Source organism: Mesoplodon densirostris, chromosome 20 (genome assembly GCF_025265405.1).
Source record: "Mesoplodon densirostris isolate mMesDen1 chromosome 20, mMesDen1 primary haplotype, whole genome shotgun sequence".
NCBI classification, from domain to species: Eukaryota; Metazoa; Chordata; class Mammalia; order Artiodactyla; family Ziphiidae; genus Mesoplodon; species Mesoplodon densirostris.
Genome location: NC_082680.1, coordinates 23,842,296 through 23,861,757, shown reverse-complemented (window position 1 = coordinate 23,861,757; position 19,462 = coordinate 23,842,296). Strand labels below are relative to the sequence as shown.

The window sequence follows — 19,462 nt, the reverse complement described above, 5'->3', positions numbered from 1 at the left end:
AAAAAACAACTAGACCGATATATATAAACTGACATGCAAAGATCTTCATGATAGATTAAGTAGAAAAAATATGTTGCAGAAAATTAAATACAGCATGATCTCATTTGTGCAAAAAAAAAAAAAAGATTTATGTCAAAGAGTGTTCTGCCTATGTTTTCTTCTAGGAGTTTCATGGATCCTGGTCTTACGATTAGGTCTTTACTCCATTTTGAGTTTATTTTTATATATGCTGTGAGAAAATGTTTTAATTTCAGTCTTTTACATGTAGCTGTACAGTTTTCCCAGCACTACTTATTGAAGAGACTATATTTTCCTCATTGTATATTCTTGCCTCCTTTGTTGTAGAGTAATTGACCATAGGGCATGGGTTTATTTCTGGGCTCTCTATTCTGTTCCATTGATCTATGTGTCTGTTTTTGTGCTAGTACAGCACTGTTTTGATGACTGTAGCTTTGTAGTATAGTCTGAAGTCAGGGAGTATGATACCTCCAGCTTTGTTCTTTTTTCTCAGGATTACTTTGGTTATTCAGAATCTTTTGTGGTTCCATGTAAATTTTAGGATTATTTGTCCTAGTTCTGAGAAAAATGTCATGGGTATTTTGATAGGGATTGCATTAAATCTGTAGATTGCTTTGGGTAGTATGGACATTTTAACATTCTAATCCAGGAACATAAGATATCTTTCCATTTTTTTGTAACATCTTCAGTTTCCTTCATCAATGTTTTCTAGGTTTCAGAGTATAGGTCTTTCACCTCCTTGGTTAAGTTTATTCCTAGGTATTTTATTCTGGGCAACTTTAAAACTTTTGTTTTCTTACTTTCTCTTTTTGATAGCTCATTATTAGTGTATAGAAAAGCAACAGATTTCTATAAATCTTGTATCCGGCAACTTTACTGAATTCAGTTTCAACAGTTTTTTGGTGGAGGCTTTGGCATTTTCTATATATAAATATCACGTCATCTGCAGAGAGTGATACTGGAATATTACTCAGCCATAAAAAAGAATGATATTCTGCCATTTGCAACAATATGGACGGACCTGGAGGGTAATACGCTCAGTGAAATAAGACACACAGAGAAAGACAAACATTGTATGTTATCACTTATATGTAGAAAAAACAACAATAAAAAAGAATGAATATAAAAAACAGAAACAGACTCACACATACACAGAAGAAGCTAATGGTTACCAGACGGAAGAAGATAATGGGGAGGGGAGATAATGGGGGTAGGGAATTAAAAGGTACAAACTACTGTGTATAAAATAAATAAGCTACAAGAACATATTGTACAGCACAACGAATATAGCCAATATGTTATAACTTTAAATGGAGTATAATCTACAAAAATATTTAATCACTATGTTGTACACCTGAAATGATTATAGTATTTTAAATCAACTATACTTCAATATAAAAATTAAAATTAAAAAAAACAAGAATGGGGGCTTCCCTGGTGGCGCAGTGGTTGAGAGTCCGCCTACTGATGCAGGGGACACGGGTTCGTGCCCCGGTCTGGGAAGGTCCCACATGCCGCGGAGCAGCTGGGCCCATGAGCCATGGCCGCTGAGCCTGTGCATCCGGGGCCTGTGCTCCACAACGGGAGAGGTCACAACAGTGAGAGGCCCACGTACCTCAAAAAAAAACAAGAATGTATGTGTAGCTACACATGCAGAGGCACGTAAATGCAGAGGAAATGACTAGAGAACAAAACGTCACATATTCAATAGGAGTTACCTTCTGGAAAGGGGCTGGTAATGGGATGTGGGGAAACGGGTATATGGGGGACTTTAATGTTTTAAGTATAGCTTGAATACTTTACAAAGAATATTCATTCATGTATTATTCATGTAACAAACTAAGAAAAGAAGTGAATATAAAAAGGCTTGGCAGGGCACTTTCCTGACGGTACAGTGGTTAAGACTCCGCACTTCCACTGCAGGGGGCATGGGTTTGATCCCTGGCCAGGGAACTAAGATCCTGCATGCCGCACGGTGCGGCCAAAATCAATCAATCAATAAATAAAAGGCTTGGCAGGATACATGAAAGGGGTTAACTGATTACCTACCAGTGGAACTTTTGTGATTTTTTTTTCACTTTTCTGCATTTTCTAATTCTTCTACAGCAAACATATATTTCTTCTTTATTAATGACAGTTATTTTTATTTACAAAAAGTCGATTAAATGCCATATGGTGAACTGCTTAAAGTTATATCAACTATCATTTACCCAATTCAGTGTCAGTATGTGTTTTGTATATTTCAGTTAATGTGCTACATAAAGAGATATTAGAATCAAATTCTGACATCAAAAATTAAAGGTGCTCAAGGTAATTCAGTATATGAAAGTTTAAAATACATACCTTTATAATATTCAGTACTAAAGACTTTTTTTTATTATTTGAAAAATAATAGAAATCGTATATAATATACAAAATGCATAGTTGTCTAGTGCAATTGGTCTCCTTTGTTATATTCTTTCCTCTATTCACACAGAACCCGAAATGTTTCATTTTCACTGGTCTGGTCCACTAATATCATTTTAAAATGTGTATAAGAGTTTCTTCTAACAATAGAAAAAACAATTTGTAAAATAACTATGCGTTCTTCATTTATAAGACAGAATTTTGGTAATATAGGAATATTTCATATCACACACATAATCACTTACAACTGATAATCTGTTATCTATGTTAAATCACCGCACATTACATATTCCAAACATACTGCTGAAGTAAGTAAAGAGATTAGAAAACAGGGCAGTAACATGATTTCTTAAAGCAATCTCATAAGAAACTAAGATTCTGTTCTATGAGGTACTCACTCAGGCTCTCAGAAGACTCAACTTTATGTGAATTGGACAAGGCTGTTTTAAGACACCAGCTGTTCAATAAATAGGTGAGTTTTACTTTGAGATTAGAATAATTTTTAAACAAAAGTATTACTCCCCACTCTTTTCAGAAATGAAATACAGCTTCCCTCTTAAAACACAGCAAGACACACATAATTCCTCTGGCAGTTGCCAGTTTAACTAAAAAGACCCTTCTTTTTAGTTTTGGCCGTTGATTTCTTGCTGGCATCAGGTAAGGTCTCATTTCCTTTGGCAAACCACCCAGGTAATTTTCTCTTTGAGGTTTCAGACGAAGTCTATAGGAAAGAAACAGAAAAAAAAAAAAAAATATATATATATATATATATATATATATATATATATATATTTGTACTGCTGAAAATGTGTCTCAGTTGCAAAGTAACATAGGTTATTGAATATACACCCACAAGCCTTCCCTTTCCAAATAAAACAAAATAATGATCTACAGAATTTATTTCTGGATCCAAAAATAAACACATGAGAGAGAGACAAAATCAACTATATCATTTTTTTAGGCAATTACCTGCCATGCTGTTACCTATTTTTAGACACTCAAGTGTAGACTCTCATTTGGAAAGGAAAGAACTGGATATTATTTCAGATCTATGTCCCATGGTGTATTTGCTTTAGCTTGGCCAAAATGGTGAATTTAATGTTCCAAGGAAGGCATCTGCCTAAGCATGTGTACACACACACACAGAGTTATATTAGGCATTTTAAAAAGCATACAACTTGTACATCTACAGTGGTAGACAGACTAGGAGAGTGGTTCAAGCATCATCAGGACCTTGCAGAGTTGCTGAGACATAACAGGTACTCAAAAAACATTTGCTGAATAAATGGGGGAAAAAAAGGGGTCTGTTTCATAGACTCTTTTGAGAACCTGCTAAAAACTAGAGGTCCACTTATGAGAAAAAAAGACAAAGTACACATGCACGATATTTTGCCTAATTTTAGGGGACCTGTGCACCAAATGAAGCTTCAGAACCCTAGTTAAAGGTACCTGAAAACAAAATTAAACCCAAAGGCAGTGGTTGTATACTTATATTATCTGTACATTAAATTAATTTTAATAGGTAATTTAATACCTATTAAAACTTTTAATAGGTAAGTTCTATAAGCTCAAAATGGTATTAATTTGTGTTATCTCAGCTTGAACTCTAGCTCCTTAAACCAACATGATCGAGAAATCATTCTAACATGACTATACTTTGGAATCTGGGAGAGTTAATCTATTTATTGGAACTATTTGAGGGCTTTAAGGTAAGGTGGTCTCATCTAAGTTACAATGTGTCTGTTAGCCTAAGGTATACCAGTATAATTTATTCCATTTCAAGAATGAAGACTACATCTATGAATTGTTTGTTAACTGCTTGCTATGTTTTATTATGTTTTCTGTGTTTAACAATGGCTTCAAAATATTTAAAGGTGGGAAAAAAAGTAAAAAATCCTTGACAAAAAAACTGTGTGACCTTATATTTTTAAAAGGTAAAAGCTGCTATCTATTCCAACTTAAATAAATCCAGTGCCAAAGAAAGGGCTATTCACACTTTAGCAAAAGCTAAAGAAAAAAAAACAGCCAAGATAGCAACTTTTCTCCCAGGCACCTATTTCCTCACAGGGAAGACAAGACCAGGAGAACAGATTAGATTTATACACACTGTATGATACTATAATGATTGACTTAGAAATAATAAGTATTAGGGATATAAATTGGCATGGATAAAAGGCATTTGGGTAGAGATGAAATTGGCCCAGAAGTACTCTTCCCCCCAGAATTTTATTATCAAAATCCCTTGCAGCCACAGACAACTATCATTGCTTGCAATTAGAGTTTACGGGCAATTGGAGGAAGGAAACCAGTTAAAATTATAACAAAGCCAAAAAGTAAAACAGAGTACAAGATCTGAACAATAACAGAGCCAAGGAAAAAACCCGAAGTCCTGTTGTAGCCGTAGCCTAATACTATGGAATAAGCAGGGACTTTAAAACCAGACAGGCTCTGTGATGACCTAGATGGGTGGAATGGGGGAGGAGGGGTGGGAGGGAGGTCCAAGAGGGAGGGGATATATGTACGCATATAGCTGATTGACTCCGTTGTACAGCAGAAACTAACACAACATTGTGAAGCAACTATACTCCAATTAAAAATAAATAAAAATAAATAAAATAAGCCTAAGTAACTTAAAAAAAAAAAACAGAACTAGGTTTGAGTTCTAATTGAGTCATTTGCTACATGTATGACCTTATGAATGTTATTAAAGCCTTGATTTCTTCACACAGAAAAAGAGAATAACAGTATATAATACTGTATCACTGGATTATTTGGAGAGTTACAAAATATCAAAACACATCCTGATTTATTCTTGGTATTCATTAATTGGTAGCTAATATCATTTCAAGTCTTTTATCTCCTATAACATTTTTATATTGATAGAATATGATATTCAGCATTTATCCTATCATTATAAAAATGAGCTTATTTCATTGAGAAAGGGGTAAAACGCTTGCTTACACTGAATGTATCTTTTGAGTCTCAACAATAAGTATCTGGAGGACTTTAATTATGAGGTCTAATAACAGAAACAACACTTTTCAGTGACTATTTCCTTCATTAGTAGAAGGCTAAAATTCCCAGCAATCATAATGAAAATTTAAGTAAGTATTTACTTAAATTGAAATAAGTACTTACTTGGTACTCCAAGTTCTATTAATAAGCCACTATCATTAAGTTGAGAATATAAAACATTAACTCATTTGCTGATAATATGTACCCATATATATGTAAGCAAATACGTACATTATATTTGCATTTAATTTCATCTAAAAACTAAGATAAATCTAGGTATATTAGTTATCAAGCATAATATATTTGTCATGAAAACTATTTTATTAAATCAATTTTACCTGTGAATGAGAATCTACAAAGGAATCTTCTGTTTTGGGATCGCTGAATGGCTGATTCCAGGAAGTTAGTTTTAGTGAATTTCTGTGACTCTCATCTTTCAGTGAAAAATCACAAGAATGTTTTCCATCAACCTTTAAAATTTTTGTGGAATACAAAATAGTTACTACATGCACTATTTCCTTAGGAAAATAACAAACTATGCCTAAAAAAGCAAAGCTTAAGAAAATTCATATTATTCTGAGGTACTGAATTTTAACAATAATGATTATAATATTACCCCCCCCCAGCATTTTTCCTGAGTATCTTAAAGTAGTTTATAAAAATGTTGTATGTTTTAATTTATAATGAAACTCAGTGGCAGGGCATGAGACCTCTCTCTCTCTTTCTCTCTCTCTCCCTTTCTCTCTCTTTCTCTCTCTCTCTCTCTCTCTCTCTCTCTCTCTCAGGCAGTCAAGAAAAATAAGATGGAAAAAAGTGGCATATTGGGAAGATGGTGGCAGCAGCAGCATAGTTTTTTAATCTCTCTGAATCCCAGCATTAAAACAGATAGAATTAGGGAGCAAAACCAAAAATTCATCATCTACATTTACAAAGAAACTAAGTTTATTAAAGGTATCCTCAGGAAACTGAAACTACACGCATGTGAGGAAAAACCACCAACAGCCCTAAGACCTGCATGTACAGCATCTGTGTGGGAGAAAGCAGAGGCAGGCAGTGAGGTGCCTGAGAACAGGAGAACCAAACAGCCCACAGGCATACACTGGAAAGGTTTATTTGAGAACAGCATCTGAAAAGTGGGAGGGCCTTTGCTCAATGCAACAGCAGGCGATGGAAAGGGGTCCACAGCAGTGTCTTAAGTGACTAGAGCAGCTGGCACCTATTAACTTCCAGGTGAAGGCCTGACCCTGAGAACTGCTGGGGTTAAATCAAAATTAAGCAGGACGGGTATAATAGAGGCAAAGGGAAGAGAAAGTCCAGGTAAAAGTGGCAGAATGGGGTATGTCATAAACCAAGTTTTCCTATTTTGAATGCTACATAAAATCAACAGGAGAGCTCTGGGAACTTGGAAAAAATATCCTGAAGCATGCCGTCTTTTGAAAGTGCAGGAGAACTAATTTCACACAAAAAGGAGCAACAGGAAGTTATGAGGTCAAATCTGACACCGACTTGCTAACATATAGAAAACTGTAACCTCCTAAAATGAGCTGAAAAACATTAAGAAAATAATTCAAAACAAACATCATAAATTAAAATCAGAAAAATTCAAAAGTGAGGGGAAAAGCTCTGGAAAGAATTAGAAATAAAAGAAAAAATTATAGAAGTGAATATTAAACTATAAGGAACATAGCAATAAATACAACAGATTGTGTCCAAACAGAAACAGAAGGTGAAAAAAAAGAAAAGTTTAAAGAGAAATGAAAAGCCAAAAAGAATTCATGAGAAGTGACAGATATTGTAGCTCAGTAAAGAAGATCCAACATATAGAGAGCAGAAGTGCGTTAAGAAGAACTACAAAGCAATGGGACAAAAATACCAAAAGGTAAAATTTTTAGAAACTTCCTGAAATAAACAAAAATTTTAAATCTACAATTTAAGAAAACTTTCCAGAAATAAAAAATGCCTACACATTTGAAGAATCCACTGTGTACCTTTGTATATTGAATCAGAACTACCATTATCAAGACATAATCTTCCTCCAGTAAACATAGGCATGATTGAGCTTCTATCTTAACCGCAGTCACAATAGATGTAAATCTAACAATGCATCAACTAATAAGAAGAATTTGTTTTGACATTATTTTTTATTAGAAACCTCATAATCATAAGATGAAACAGACTAAGAGATACAACCCAGGTCAGTAGAGAAGATGAATGTTAACACATGAAGGATCCTGAAACCAGGCCTCCAACAGACTCCACAGTGTTCAGAGTAGCTTTCTATACTGGAAGGCAGACGAAAGAAAAACACTTTGGCTGGCTCACTCACCCCTTAATCTACTTCCTAGCCCCAATATTCTTGTTCCCCTAAATGGGGAAAAAGAAAAGGCTGAATCCGGTAGGCTTAATTTCCACCCACTTAAATACCCACCCCCCCAAAATACCCCCACTCTTTTTTCAGAATATGATGTTATTTCAATAGGAGGAAAGCAATATTAATGTGTGGTTATAACAGTATTTCACTATAAATGTGCTTCAATATTCAGGAAAAATAACAAGTTACACCTTTTCCTATTGACAGATACAGCTGAGAAAAAAATAAGGTCTTAGGCACCTGGTATACATTTCAGAAATAAAAGGCTGGGAATAGCAGCCAAATTTCACTACCACCTGCCCAACGTGTATCTCCTTTAATGCCCTTTTTTTTTTTAACATCTTTATTGGAGTATAATTGCTTTACAGTGGTGTGTTAGTAATGCCCTTCTTATAGCTAATTCAACTGCCAAAATAATGTAAAGAATTCCAGTTAATCAAATTTCATTAGGTTATCTAGTACATGACTATATACAAATCTAGCTGAAGGACAGAATTTTAAAAGATCAGTTCCTCTTACTTTTTAAGCTATTGAGAAAAGGAGTTTAACTGTTGGAAATCCTATAGAGATTACTTAGAACTGAAATAAAGTCCCTAATTCTCTAATATAAATAGTAGCAACCACCTACCACCATGCTGAATTTATCATCTAGGAACTAAAGTAATTTTTGAGTAAATTATAGTTTTCACAAACTTTTATCATGGAACTTTAGACCTGGAAGATATTAAAGGTCAAATTTTCAAGTCTTTTCAATCATTTAGTAGAGTCACAATGTCAAAGAATAGTTATTCTCTGATTACTACTTATTTATCTCATATTAACACACAGCAATAATATTCAAAGCATTTGATTTTAATAAAATATACCATGTAAAAATAATACTAAACTCAATGTCTTTCTCTGATCATGCAAAAGTGCACTGGGATATGGCCAGGACCATGAGCTACAATTATCCTTGTACCTGAGAGATTCAATATAACAGGAACAGAGCCTGAGGAGTAACAGAATGATAGACAAATTCCAATATCTGGGGAGGTATATATCATAGAATTTGGTTTTATTTTCATTAACCACATAAACTACCATATGCTTACAGCCAATATTAAATATATCTATGAAAGAAAGAGAATTTCCAAACTATATAGTCAATATAAGGTAGAGGTAAAATTTAAGCTGACATTCCCATACAATAAGCTAAATAGATGGACTATATTCCTCTTTTCCCGGTGTTTAAAAAAATCTCTTTTCTCAGATCGGATTTATGAAAAGCAACGGAAATACAGCACCAAGATTTTCTAAAAAGTAACCTTCTATCAGAATTTATAACAGTTCAAAAAATACAGCATTCTGGTATTAAGTTATGCAAATTGAACTATCTGACACTATATGAAAATTCTACATATAATTAACACCTTGGTATTAGTGCCCACTTCTTCCTTCCTTCTCTTAGAATTTGAACAGCTCTCTTCAGAGTTGGGGAAACATCTCCTTTTGCTGGAATCACATGAAGATGGGCATAGCATCCTGTTTTCGCAGTCTTTTTCCAGGATCTCAGTTGCCATGTAGATAAGGTAGGTGTCAATGCTTTCAGGAACATACATTCTAATTAGTTTAATTTTATTTGTATCTGTAAAGGATGAAAAAAAAAGATTTAAAAATAAATTACACAGAACACTGCAGAAAACCTATGAGCTGGAAATAGTGACGTTTTGTAGAAAGGAAGGAGGAAGGTGGCCAAAGAAAGTGTTCCTCTTTCAAATGCCTATCCCCTTACAGAACAGAAATGGAGTAAAACATGTCCCCTCACTCCTGCACCACCTGCACCCCTGCCTCCAAGACCCAGAGTCAGGTCAGGCTATCGACTCTGTTGAACTTCCGTTTCAAACCGTCTTTTGAGGGCTGCCCTGAGAATCAAAACCACCATCCACAGAAATTCCAAATATCAATTATAAGTTAATTTTTTGAAAATAATTTAGCCTTAAAATAGAAGCTAATCATACTTGTAAATAAGATGCTAATAAAAAGGATTCTTTCAATGGCTATCGAAGCATAACAAAACACGTCAACTATTTTAAATGCCTATTATTTAAATAAGTTTTCTGGGAAAGATATTTTATTTTCAGATCTTATTTGCCCTAACTTTCCACACAAGTAAGTGCTGAAAATATCTATTGGAGAGTGAAATAATGAGCACCGCCTGCATTCTTTCAGTGCTTAAAAGAGATCATATTACCCCTACTTTTGTGGCAGGTCCCTTGCAAGCCACCCTTAATTTTCTAGTTACATGCACATAAAGAATGAAAGAACAAAATTATTAAAAATACTTTCCAGGTACCTCATTAAATACTTTGCTTCATTTATTATTAAGCATAGTTAGAATCTCTACTCCATTAAAGAAGAAGCTTAAAGTCATGTAAACATGGAAAAAACTGAAAGAATAAAAAGGTACAGAATTCCTTAAAATATTGTTACAAGGACAAAACCTACTTAGCAAATAAGATAGCATGAAAATAATAGATATAATTTCTCAATTCACAAATACTCTATTTTTAAGATTAAGATTATGCCATAATAAAATATAGAAAATTCTCAATTCAAGATTGTGCAAAATTTAAATGCCAACAAACTTGTTCATTAAAACACCAAATTACGTGATATGGCTACAGTTAAGTAGAAGATGAAATATCATATCTGAATCATTAGTGTGGCATAGATATCTTCATTTCTTATTATAATTTATAACTCAACAATGTTTCCTCCACTAAGAGAACAAATAGTATTTTATCAAGGAAAAATAAGAATTCAAAAATAAAATTTCACATCAATAAATGATATATTACAGACTATAACCATACAATCAAAAGAAATAAAGTTTAGAGCTCATGATACTTACCTTTCTCAATTTTGGCTTTGGAAGTAAATTACAATAATATATTTTTTCGTATTATTTGTACAACCTATATACAGTGTATTGACAGAAAGATGAAGTAAGTGTTTAATAAGTATAATTTAAATTCCATTGTTCTTTGGAATTTCAATTTAATATTTAACTGAATGAAAATTTATTTGCTATACTCAGTGTATAATAGTAAAGACAATAGGAAAAAGGGAAAAAAAGTGCACAAACTCTTTCAGAGAATACTGCATACTAGCAAACAGCTCATCGAAGATATATCTTTCTCTAAATCCTAAGAGACAATACATACATAAAGGAAAAAATAATTCTAGGGTATTAAAATCAAGAAGGCATCTGAGTCTTTGACTTTCTCTAAAATACTATTTCATTCTGCATTGGAGAAGGAGAGGTTTTATACAATCCCAATTCTAACCCTGCAATTAATTACTGTTGTCCTTCCTCTTCCTTAATTTCTAGTAAAATGGCTGCTGAAGTTAGAAAGACTGGAGAGTGACCAGGAGAGCTGGCTAGCTTCCTCACAAGGTGACTCACAGCTAAGTGACCTTGGATATTTTATCGCAGTACAGGATTTGGCCCTCATGTTTTCAGATTTACAAACCTACTTTAACCTTAATAGAGCCACATTAACCAAGCTCACAAAATGCCAATTCATTAATTTCCAATTATGAATTCACAACTATCATATAGATAAGCACCCAGATTAGCAAGACTAGAACATATTTTCCCTATAGACAGACCTACATGGGAAATCAAATCATAACTAGAAAGCTGTGATACAGAAGCAGAATTAGTTGTTAAGGTATCTCCCTCAAATAAGATCTTGACATAAGCTATCAACAGGCCCTGAAAACGCTTGGAAGTCTCATTGACCAGGATTAGAAAGTGCATATTTCTTTCCTTTAAATAGTTGGCAGTACAACTTTAACATGGTATAGTAAAAAGAGAAACTTCGGTTTCCTGGAACTAACTTAGAGGACCACTGCCCAAACTTGCCTCCGTCTCTATCCTTGCCTCCAAGGTTGAGCAATGGAAGGAGAGATGGAGGTGTCCTTCAGTCAAGTCTTGCTCAAGCCTAGAACAAATGCTGCCTTTGAAGGTGACTTAAATACCTTTGTTCTGATCAGTTAAGTATAGTATTAATTGTGATCTGTTTTCCCTTATTTCTAAATTTGGGGGGAGAACTGTATACTTGTTCCTGAGTGGGAAAGAATTTGAGGTAACTAGTTTAACTATTTGCACTGCAGCTTTGGAGATAAGGCTTTTTGTATGTCCACTGCTCTGTCCTAACAGTCAAAAAAAGTTTATCAGATTTACTGAATTATAACACACCTAGTTTACATTTAGGGTGTGAAAATCCTTCTAATCCACCTCATCTTTACTTCTGTAAAAAAGGGATCATAATTTTAAAATAGGCCTATTTTTAAATTTTCTGCAAGGCAAACAAAGGGGCTTGATCTCCATGAGCACAGTTGAGGTTCTGTAGCAAAGTGGCAGGAGGAAACCCTTCTACAAGGGGCCCAAGAGAACTCAGTCCATCCCTTCAACGCCACAGTGCCTGACACTATTGACTGTATTGATGAGAAAGGCTACTTAGGTAAAACCAGTGACAGGGAATCAGGAAGATTTAGAAAAAAGCTAAGAGTCAGTGAGCTATGGGGAATGAATGTGTGTTTTTTTCAAGTGATGAAGTAGAAATTAGAAAAGGATGAAAGAGCACTGTTTGGGGGACGGGTGTGGAAGTTGTAACCTGAAGCTGAAAAAAAAAGCAAGAATTTCTCAGACTCAGACTTCTCTCTGAGTGATAATGGGAAGAAAGGTTGTTTTTCTAAAACAATAAAAAGCATTACAAAAGTAAAGTTTTCATAGTAGCATAAAGGGTTAATGCAATCAGAGTGAAAAATATTAGTGGATTGCTTGTTTACTTCATCTGGGTTCAATGACTCAAGTCATTAAGGCTGCAGACCAGGGTCATGGTTATCACCTGAGTTGATGGGAGGGTTTCGGATAACATCAGCAATAATCTTCTGAATCTCTGGAGTCAGACCTGCTCGCTCCAGATCGAGTGGGTAGCCAGCTTGCACCGCTTGGGACAAGTGCATGCCAACTGCTGTGAGAGGCAGAATCCTGTTCTCAGCTACACTCTTCTAGAGAAATAGCAGCAAAACAACCAGTGAGTTTTTTTTAAGTTTCCACTATACTGTATAGAAATACAAGGTCCAAAACCTTCAGGTAGTAAATGTTCACTGAGAAATAAACAGTGGACTAAACCTTCATTTAAATTTCTCATTTTAACTAATTCTTTAAAATGACTCACATGCTAGAACTCCACAGGTGCTACTTTTTATACTTATTATATTGAATAAAGCAAAATCCCCCAGGTTTAGCTAAGAAATCAATCCTCATCCCTCTGTAATTATTCACCTTAAAAACCTATTAGTGACAGAGTAGTCATTCTATGTAAGTCTAATAGCTGCCACAACCTTTTAAAAATACAGTAAACTGTTACCCAATAATATATATACTTGAAATAACACACGGTACTTCAGTTATATGTATTTCCAGGAAGACAAATCATAAAATGCTTAGCAATAACATAAGGCTCCAAATGTACTCTAGAAAAGGTTCTCAAGAAGAGTTTAAAAAGTGCTTTAAATTGGCTCTATTCATAAAATAATAATAACCACAATTTACAAGTGGCTGTCATCATTTGCCTAGCATTGAATTTAACATGAATTGTGCTAAATTAAGGACACTGTTACATATTTATGTAGCTTTTAAACAAATGTAGCTCCAAATCCATTTAAGATGTCTGTTAGATAAAACATGCTTTTAAACATTCAGAAAGTTTAGTCACTCAGCTCTAAATTATTTCATGACACTTTTTTAACACACCTTGAAAGTCTGAATTTGGACTGTATTTGTATGAATGCTGTTATTTTCACAAAATAGAGCATTTAGAGCAATATTTTCATCCTTCAAAGGAAGGTTTTAAGTTACTTTCACTAAATGTCTACACCTTTTCTACTAGAAGATGTGTACCATGTGTGCATAATATCAGGGTTATTTGATACCAGGCATCGTATTACCTAAAACTAATTGTATTATTCCTCCTGATTAATTAGTCCTTAGGCATGTTTAATTTTGCGGGTAACTGGCAAGACCCCCTCAGACTCCTGGGAAGTACAGATAATTACACCACAATATTTCACAATAATATACAACCAAATAATAGCAAAAGACACAAATGAAGATATACCACTCTTCACATTTTTAACCATGAATATGTAATATAATACATGAAACTTCATATCCTGGCTAAGTATGAGAATACAATTTATTTTAAAAATTTGGAGGCTATTCCATATTTTCTTAGTAATTATATACAGTTATACCATACATATTTGGTCAAATTGTGTATATACAAGCATGTTTTACATGTACATGTAAGCTACTGTTTAAATAAGAGAATGAACTTAAAGTTCCTATTTATCATGTAATATGTTTCAAAAATAGTTCAATGGAATTATTTGGTTCTTTGTGTAATGGCTTTTGTACTTTTAATTAAGGAGTTTGGCTATGTAAGTAGAACATATATTAAGTGACTAAGATAAGCTATGGACTGTTTATTCTTATTTATATTGGCTATTAACCAGAATAGAAAGTGTGTAACATAGCCTAGTGGATGGAGACACAGAGAACAGGAAAAGCAGGCCCTGGACCATACAGCCTAATCTAAACCAATTTAACATCAGAGAGGACAGGAATGCAAATTAGTGAAACTTCGCTGGAAGCCTCATTCTGTCCCTATTCCACTAAGATATCCTCTTCATTTTGTAGATTTAAAAAATCTCAACAGCCTTAAGGACTTATGCCAAAACAATGAAGAAACATTAAGTATGGCCATTGTTCACAGTAATCAGATTTTTTTCAAAGAGCATCAAGCACACATGGTTAAAAAAAATAGAACATTGCACTAGAGGAGACAGAGTGAAAAGCAAGTTTGTTATTTTTTTTTAACTTATTTCTAGCTTCTTCGACATCCTTCAGAGATATTCTATGCACTTTTGTATACATACCCAAGGACATGTGAATATATAAGCATGCAAATATATATACATACACATTTATGTATGTTTTTCCCAGTGCTATGTATCTTCCTTTTTTTACTTAACAATGTATCTTGGAGATTATCTCTTACCAGTACATACAGTTTTAGTTTTTTAACTATTAATCCCATTAAAAAAAATGGAGTCTTAAAATATGGCTTCTCCAATATCCCTAAGCTATAAATGTGTTTATCAGTACCTCTGATACAACCTCTATAAGATAATCATGGTCAAACTATACTTGCTGTTTTTACTTAATTAACAGAAAAGGGCTTAGCAGAAAAAGCAAATGACATTCTGTTCTAAAATTAATTATAAAATGAAACCACATAAAATATTGTAGGATTAGAAGAAATTTATCCCAAGTCTCAACTTTGATATTGAAAAGCTGATAACACACGTTTAGATAAATTTAAAAACTCCCTCTAACTTGAAAGTAACACTTACCAAACACATTTTCTTTTCTTGGAATAAAGAATATGTGATGGCTGCAGACTGTGAAAGTGAGCTTGCTTTATTTTTCACCACCAGACTTTTCTTCTGTTCTTGTGGTTTTGTACTTGAAAAGAGGTCTGTCTACAAAATTTTAAATGTAGCACAAATGATCAAATAATATCATTATAATGATTGATAGAATATCAACATGATCATTAGCTATTAGGGAAAAAAATAACACAAATAAAACCTCTAAGGAACAGCTCCAAATTCCCTTTTTATGAGGAGCTCAAAAAGGTTTTTTTATTTTTTACATATTGATTTTAAAAGGTAAAATAAGGTTAGAGGGAATAAGTTTTGAATAAAATATTTGTAATTACAAACATGGTTGTAAAACTAGAAATTCCTAGTCTTCCCTTTAAGCCAATAAGAGGGACTAAAAATGAACTATAACGTGGACCACTCTGCCTCTAAATTAGTCCCCTAATCCCCCAGAAGTGAACAGCGAATGAATGAATGAAGCTTTAATTTCTATCTACATTTGAAGGTAAAATAAATTCTTAGTCTAAAATACAGTACTTATTCAGATTTAGAAACAAAACCTCTCAACAAAATAAACAGACATAAGCAGGTTTGACAACTGTTACTTCAGAATCATCTTAAAAATTAGGTAACTAGTGGTTATCAGTGGGGAGAGAGGTGGAGGAAGGGGCAAGATGGGAAAGGGAGTTAAGAGGTACAAACTACTGGGTATAAAACAAATAAGTTACAAGGATGTAATGTACAGCACAGGGCATATAGCCAATATTTTATAATAACTTTAGAGTATAATATATAAAAATATTGAATCACTATGTTGTACATCTGAAACTAATATAATATTTTAAGTCAACTATACTTCAATTTAAAAAATTGATAACATGTTTTTATAACTGATTTACTATAGAAACTATCTGATTCATTTTCTGTGTCCAGCATAGAAATAAAAAATGCTGCTTTTGAAGGGTGTTTTGTAATTGTCAAAAAGTTTATTCTCTCAGAACTCCTGCAAACCATAGTATTTTACCTGAAGACTAGTTATTTGACAGAAATGTTTGATGACTTCCAACAGAGGGGCCAACATCGTAGCTTTGCCTTCAGAAACACCATCGATCCTTTTCACATTTTCAACTGTAGTAGGTCTGTCGTTTAAAAAAATTAAAAAGTCAAGAAACCACTGAAACGTTACCACTCCAGCAACACAGCTGATAGATATTTAGCTTCAATACTGACACTCAATAAACATGGATTTTTTTCCAGCAACCAAAAACAATGTATAAAACAAGTAATTGTGTTTTATGATTCTTAGAGGACAACTAAGAGGCTAAGAAACTCAGAAGAAAAGCTCATTCATTATTTACAAAGTTTTTACCTGTAACAATAAACTAGCTAACTAACTACTTCAGGCTTTTATTATTTCTTATTGTGTCCAATATGAAGAGAATGTCTGATGTCTTCTTTCTAAAAATCTGCCAATCTAATGATTACTCCTTTTCCTTTAAATATCTTCACTGAATATTAAAATGTGGTCTTTGAATATTTATTTTTAATGAAATAATTATTATAAGATATATGCACTATGTAACATTATTAGAAAATTCTTCTCTAAAGTAACATCTCTTGAATGAAATTTAGCAACAGAAACAATTTTTGAAAAGGAAGTATACAAGATGAGTACAGTTACCAAGCAACAATTCTTTGGAAATAATTTATTCTAAATATTTATTGACCACCTAGTGATTATTAGGCATTGTGCTAGGTGCTTTGGAAAACACAAAAAGATGAGGAATATAACATCTTCATCACAGAGTTTAAAATCTAGAAGACACATATACATGAATACCAATAGTAACAAAAAAATAAATAAAGCATTATGTAATAAATGCCATAGAATCATCTTTTAAATTTACATTTAAAAGTCCTTTATGCATTCCACAGAGCAATCACTTTGCTGATAAAAACATGGAAGGCTTCATGGAGCAAATAACAATAAAGCCAGATCTTAAAGGATTTCCTAATACGAGTTTTGGGAAACCAAGGAAACTACAAGTCAGAAGCAACATTCTAAATAAGTATATGGAAGTTGAGAAAGAGACAAACAAATGGTAAACAATCTAGGTAAGATTAAGCATTAAAATTCTGTGACTCAGATGGAAAAGAAGGTTTAAGTCCATAAATGGAAGGCCTTGAATTGTGGGCTAAGTAAGTTAAGACAGTGGGAAACTAGTTAAGCAGAAGTACAACATGATAAAGATTAATTTGGTATTCACATATCAGACGAAACAGAGAGAGAGAGAGGCTGAAGAAAGAGTAACTAGTTAGAGGCTTTTGCAACAGTCCAAGGGTAATGGTCTGAACTACCACGGTGTCACTAAAAAAAGAAAAGCATAGACAGACACAGAAGAAACACTGAAATGAAAAAGTCTAAAAACTATATAAGAGAAAGATGGGGATATATGTTAGAAGAGTAAAAGTAGTATCAGAGGTATTAAACAGGCATGACTAGGAACATGATAGTATGACTAACAAAAATAAGGAATTCAGAAGGAAGAGTTTTGGCATTTGCATGAAATGCATGTACGGAGGGTTGGTGGGTAGTGAGTTAGATTTTATATACACGGGATCTGATTGCTGAAAACAGTTGGTTTCATGTGGGACTAAAGCTCAGTGAAGAAACAGATCATTGGCAGCAACATGGGAGATTTGGGAACCACCTCTTGGATGTGACTGCTGGAGCCATAGTCATATTATCGCTAAATGATGTATTTTACAAATCTATTATGTTAGAACAAAATAAGTTAGAAATATGCAAATAGTTTACCTCATTTGGGCCATATCCACCAGTATCTTATTTGTTGCCAGAATAGCTGGAGGAGCATTCATTTTATTGGCATGTTTCTGCCTAGCTTCCACCAATTTGCCATATAATATATTCTGAACGAAAAGCAAAGAAACAACATTTGTTTAAATGTACTTAGAAAAATCCAGCCCTTTATTTTTAGAGCTTCAGATATTACATTTCCCCCTTAGGATGAAAAATGAACTGTATCTTAGACTCTTAGCTAAAGAACAATTTTTAAAATACTGGCAAGAGAATTTTAAGCATGCATAGACTCGTAACTATCTTCTCAAAAACTAACTGCCTTTTTACAAAAGCCATACCTGAGTCTCCTGCTCTTCGGCTGAAATAACAGGTTCTGAGGACTTGTAATATTCTCCTGGTGATGTCACCATGATGCTAAAACATTTAAAAGAAAAGAAATAATAAAAGCTTTTCTTTTTCCAAGTTCACTTTTTATTTTGCCCCCAAAATGAGAATATCTTTCCAAAACAATATTAACATTTATTTGTCACAATACCAGTAAGGCAACTGTTACTTAAATGACAGCCTAGATTTGAAACATTTTGTATCAAATACATTCATTATAGAGGTAAAGTTAAAACTATAATTTGAATCAATCACAAAATTGGTGCAATTAAGAACAGCATTTGCCTCCTCCTCATCAATCAAATACTTTGAAAGAAAATACTCCTTATCTATACCAAAGTAAAATTTTTCTAACCAAGAATGATACAATCTATAATTCTTCTTGTGATAGCACTATTTTTTGGCTGTTGAGGAACATTAGCATGTAATTAATCAAATTATTCACATTTTTCTTCAGAATCAAACTAAAAAAAATAAGCCAAAAGGAGTAATTTTGCCTTTGGCTCCTCGAAAGAAGAATTTAAAACACCCAATTAGCAATTAACATGGTATGAGAGGTGCAAGACAGCAAACTAGATAGAAAACCAGGTTCTACAAGAGGCAATTTCACAGATAAATTAATTATAAAGAGGAAAAGTTATAAAAATGAAATTGTATAGAATAGCCTATGTAAAAGGTGTCAAATTTAAAGAAATTTCTGCTTTTGGAGGGGAAAGAGAAGAACATGTTTGATATTTAAGAAATGTTTATAAATTTCCCTGTTTCAAGAATTAAAAATTTACAGTGTAAAGTAAGACTTTATTTTTACAATTATCAGATTTTATCACTAGAATAAAGAGATCTGAACATGAGGAAAGAAAACTCCAGTTCAAAGAATTAGTCATAGCAGGTGACTCAAGACAACTATAAATTTGTTTTAAATAATAAGATATTTACCTTTATCTTAG

General features: G+C 33.4%; 1 protein-coding gene across 3 annotated transcripts in view; it reads right to left on the bottom strand.

Annotated features, from left to right (window-relative positions):
• Positions 1-60: 60 nt before the first annotated feature.
• WRN (WRN RecQ like helicase) overlaps positions 61-19,462 on the bottom strand; it is a 134,064-nt gene continuing 114,662 nt past the window's right edge. For all 3 annotated transcript variants that reach the window (XM_060085979.1, XM_060085981.1, XM_060085980.1), the window contains exons 29-36: positions 18,470-18,545; positions 18,129-18,241; positions 16,335-16,449; positions 15,281-15,409; positions 12,709-12,871; positions 9,223-9,437; positions 5,778-5,909; positions 61-3,145 (exon numbers count right to left, since the gene is read on the bottom strand). In XM_060085979.1, coding sequence (XP_059941962.1) covers positions 3,026-3,145; positions 5,778-5,909; positions 9,223-9,437; positions 12,709-12,871; positions 15,281-15,409; positions 16,335-16,449; positions 18,129-18,241; positions 18,470-18,545 — 1,063 coding nt within the window. In that variant the 3' untranslated portion in view covers positions 61-3,025. The remainder of the gene's footprint in view (positions 3,146-5,777; positions 5,910-9,222; positions 9,438-12,708; positions 12,872-15,280; positions 15,410-16,334; positions 16,450-18,128; positions 18,242-18,469; positions 18,546-19,462) is intronic.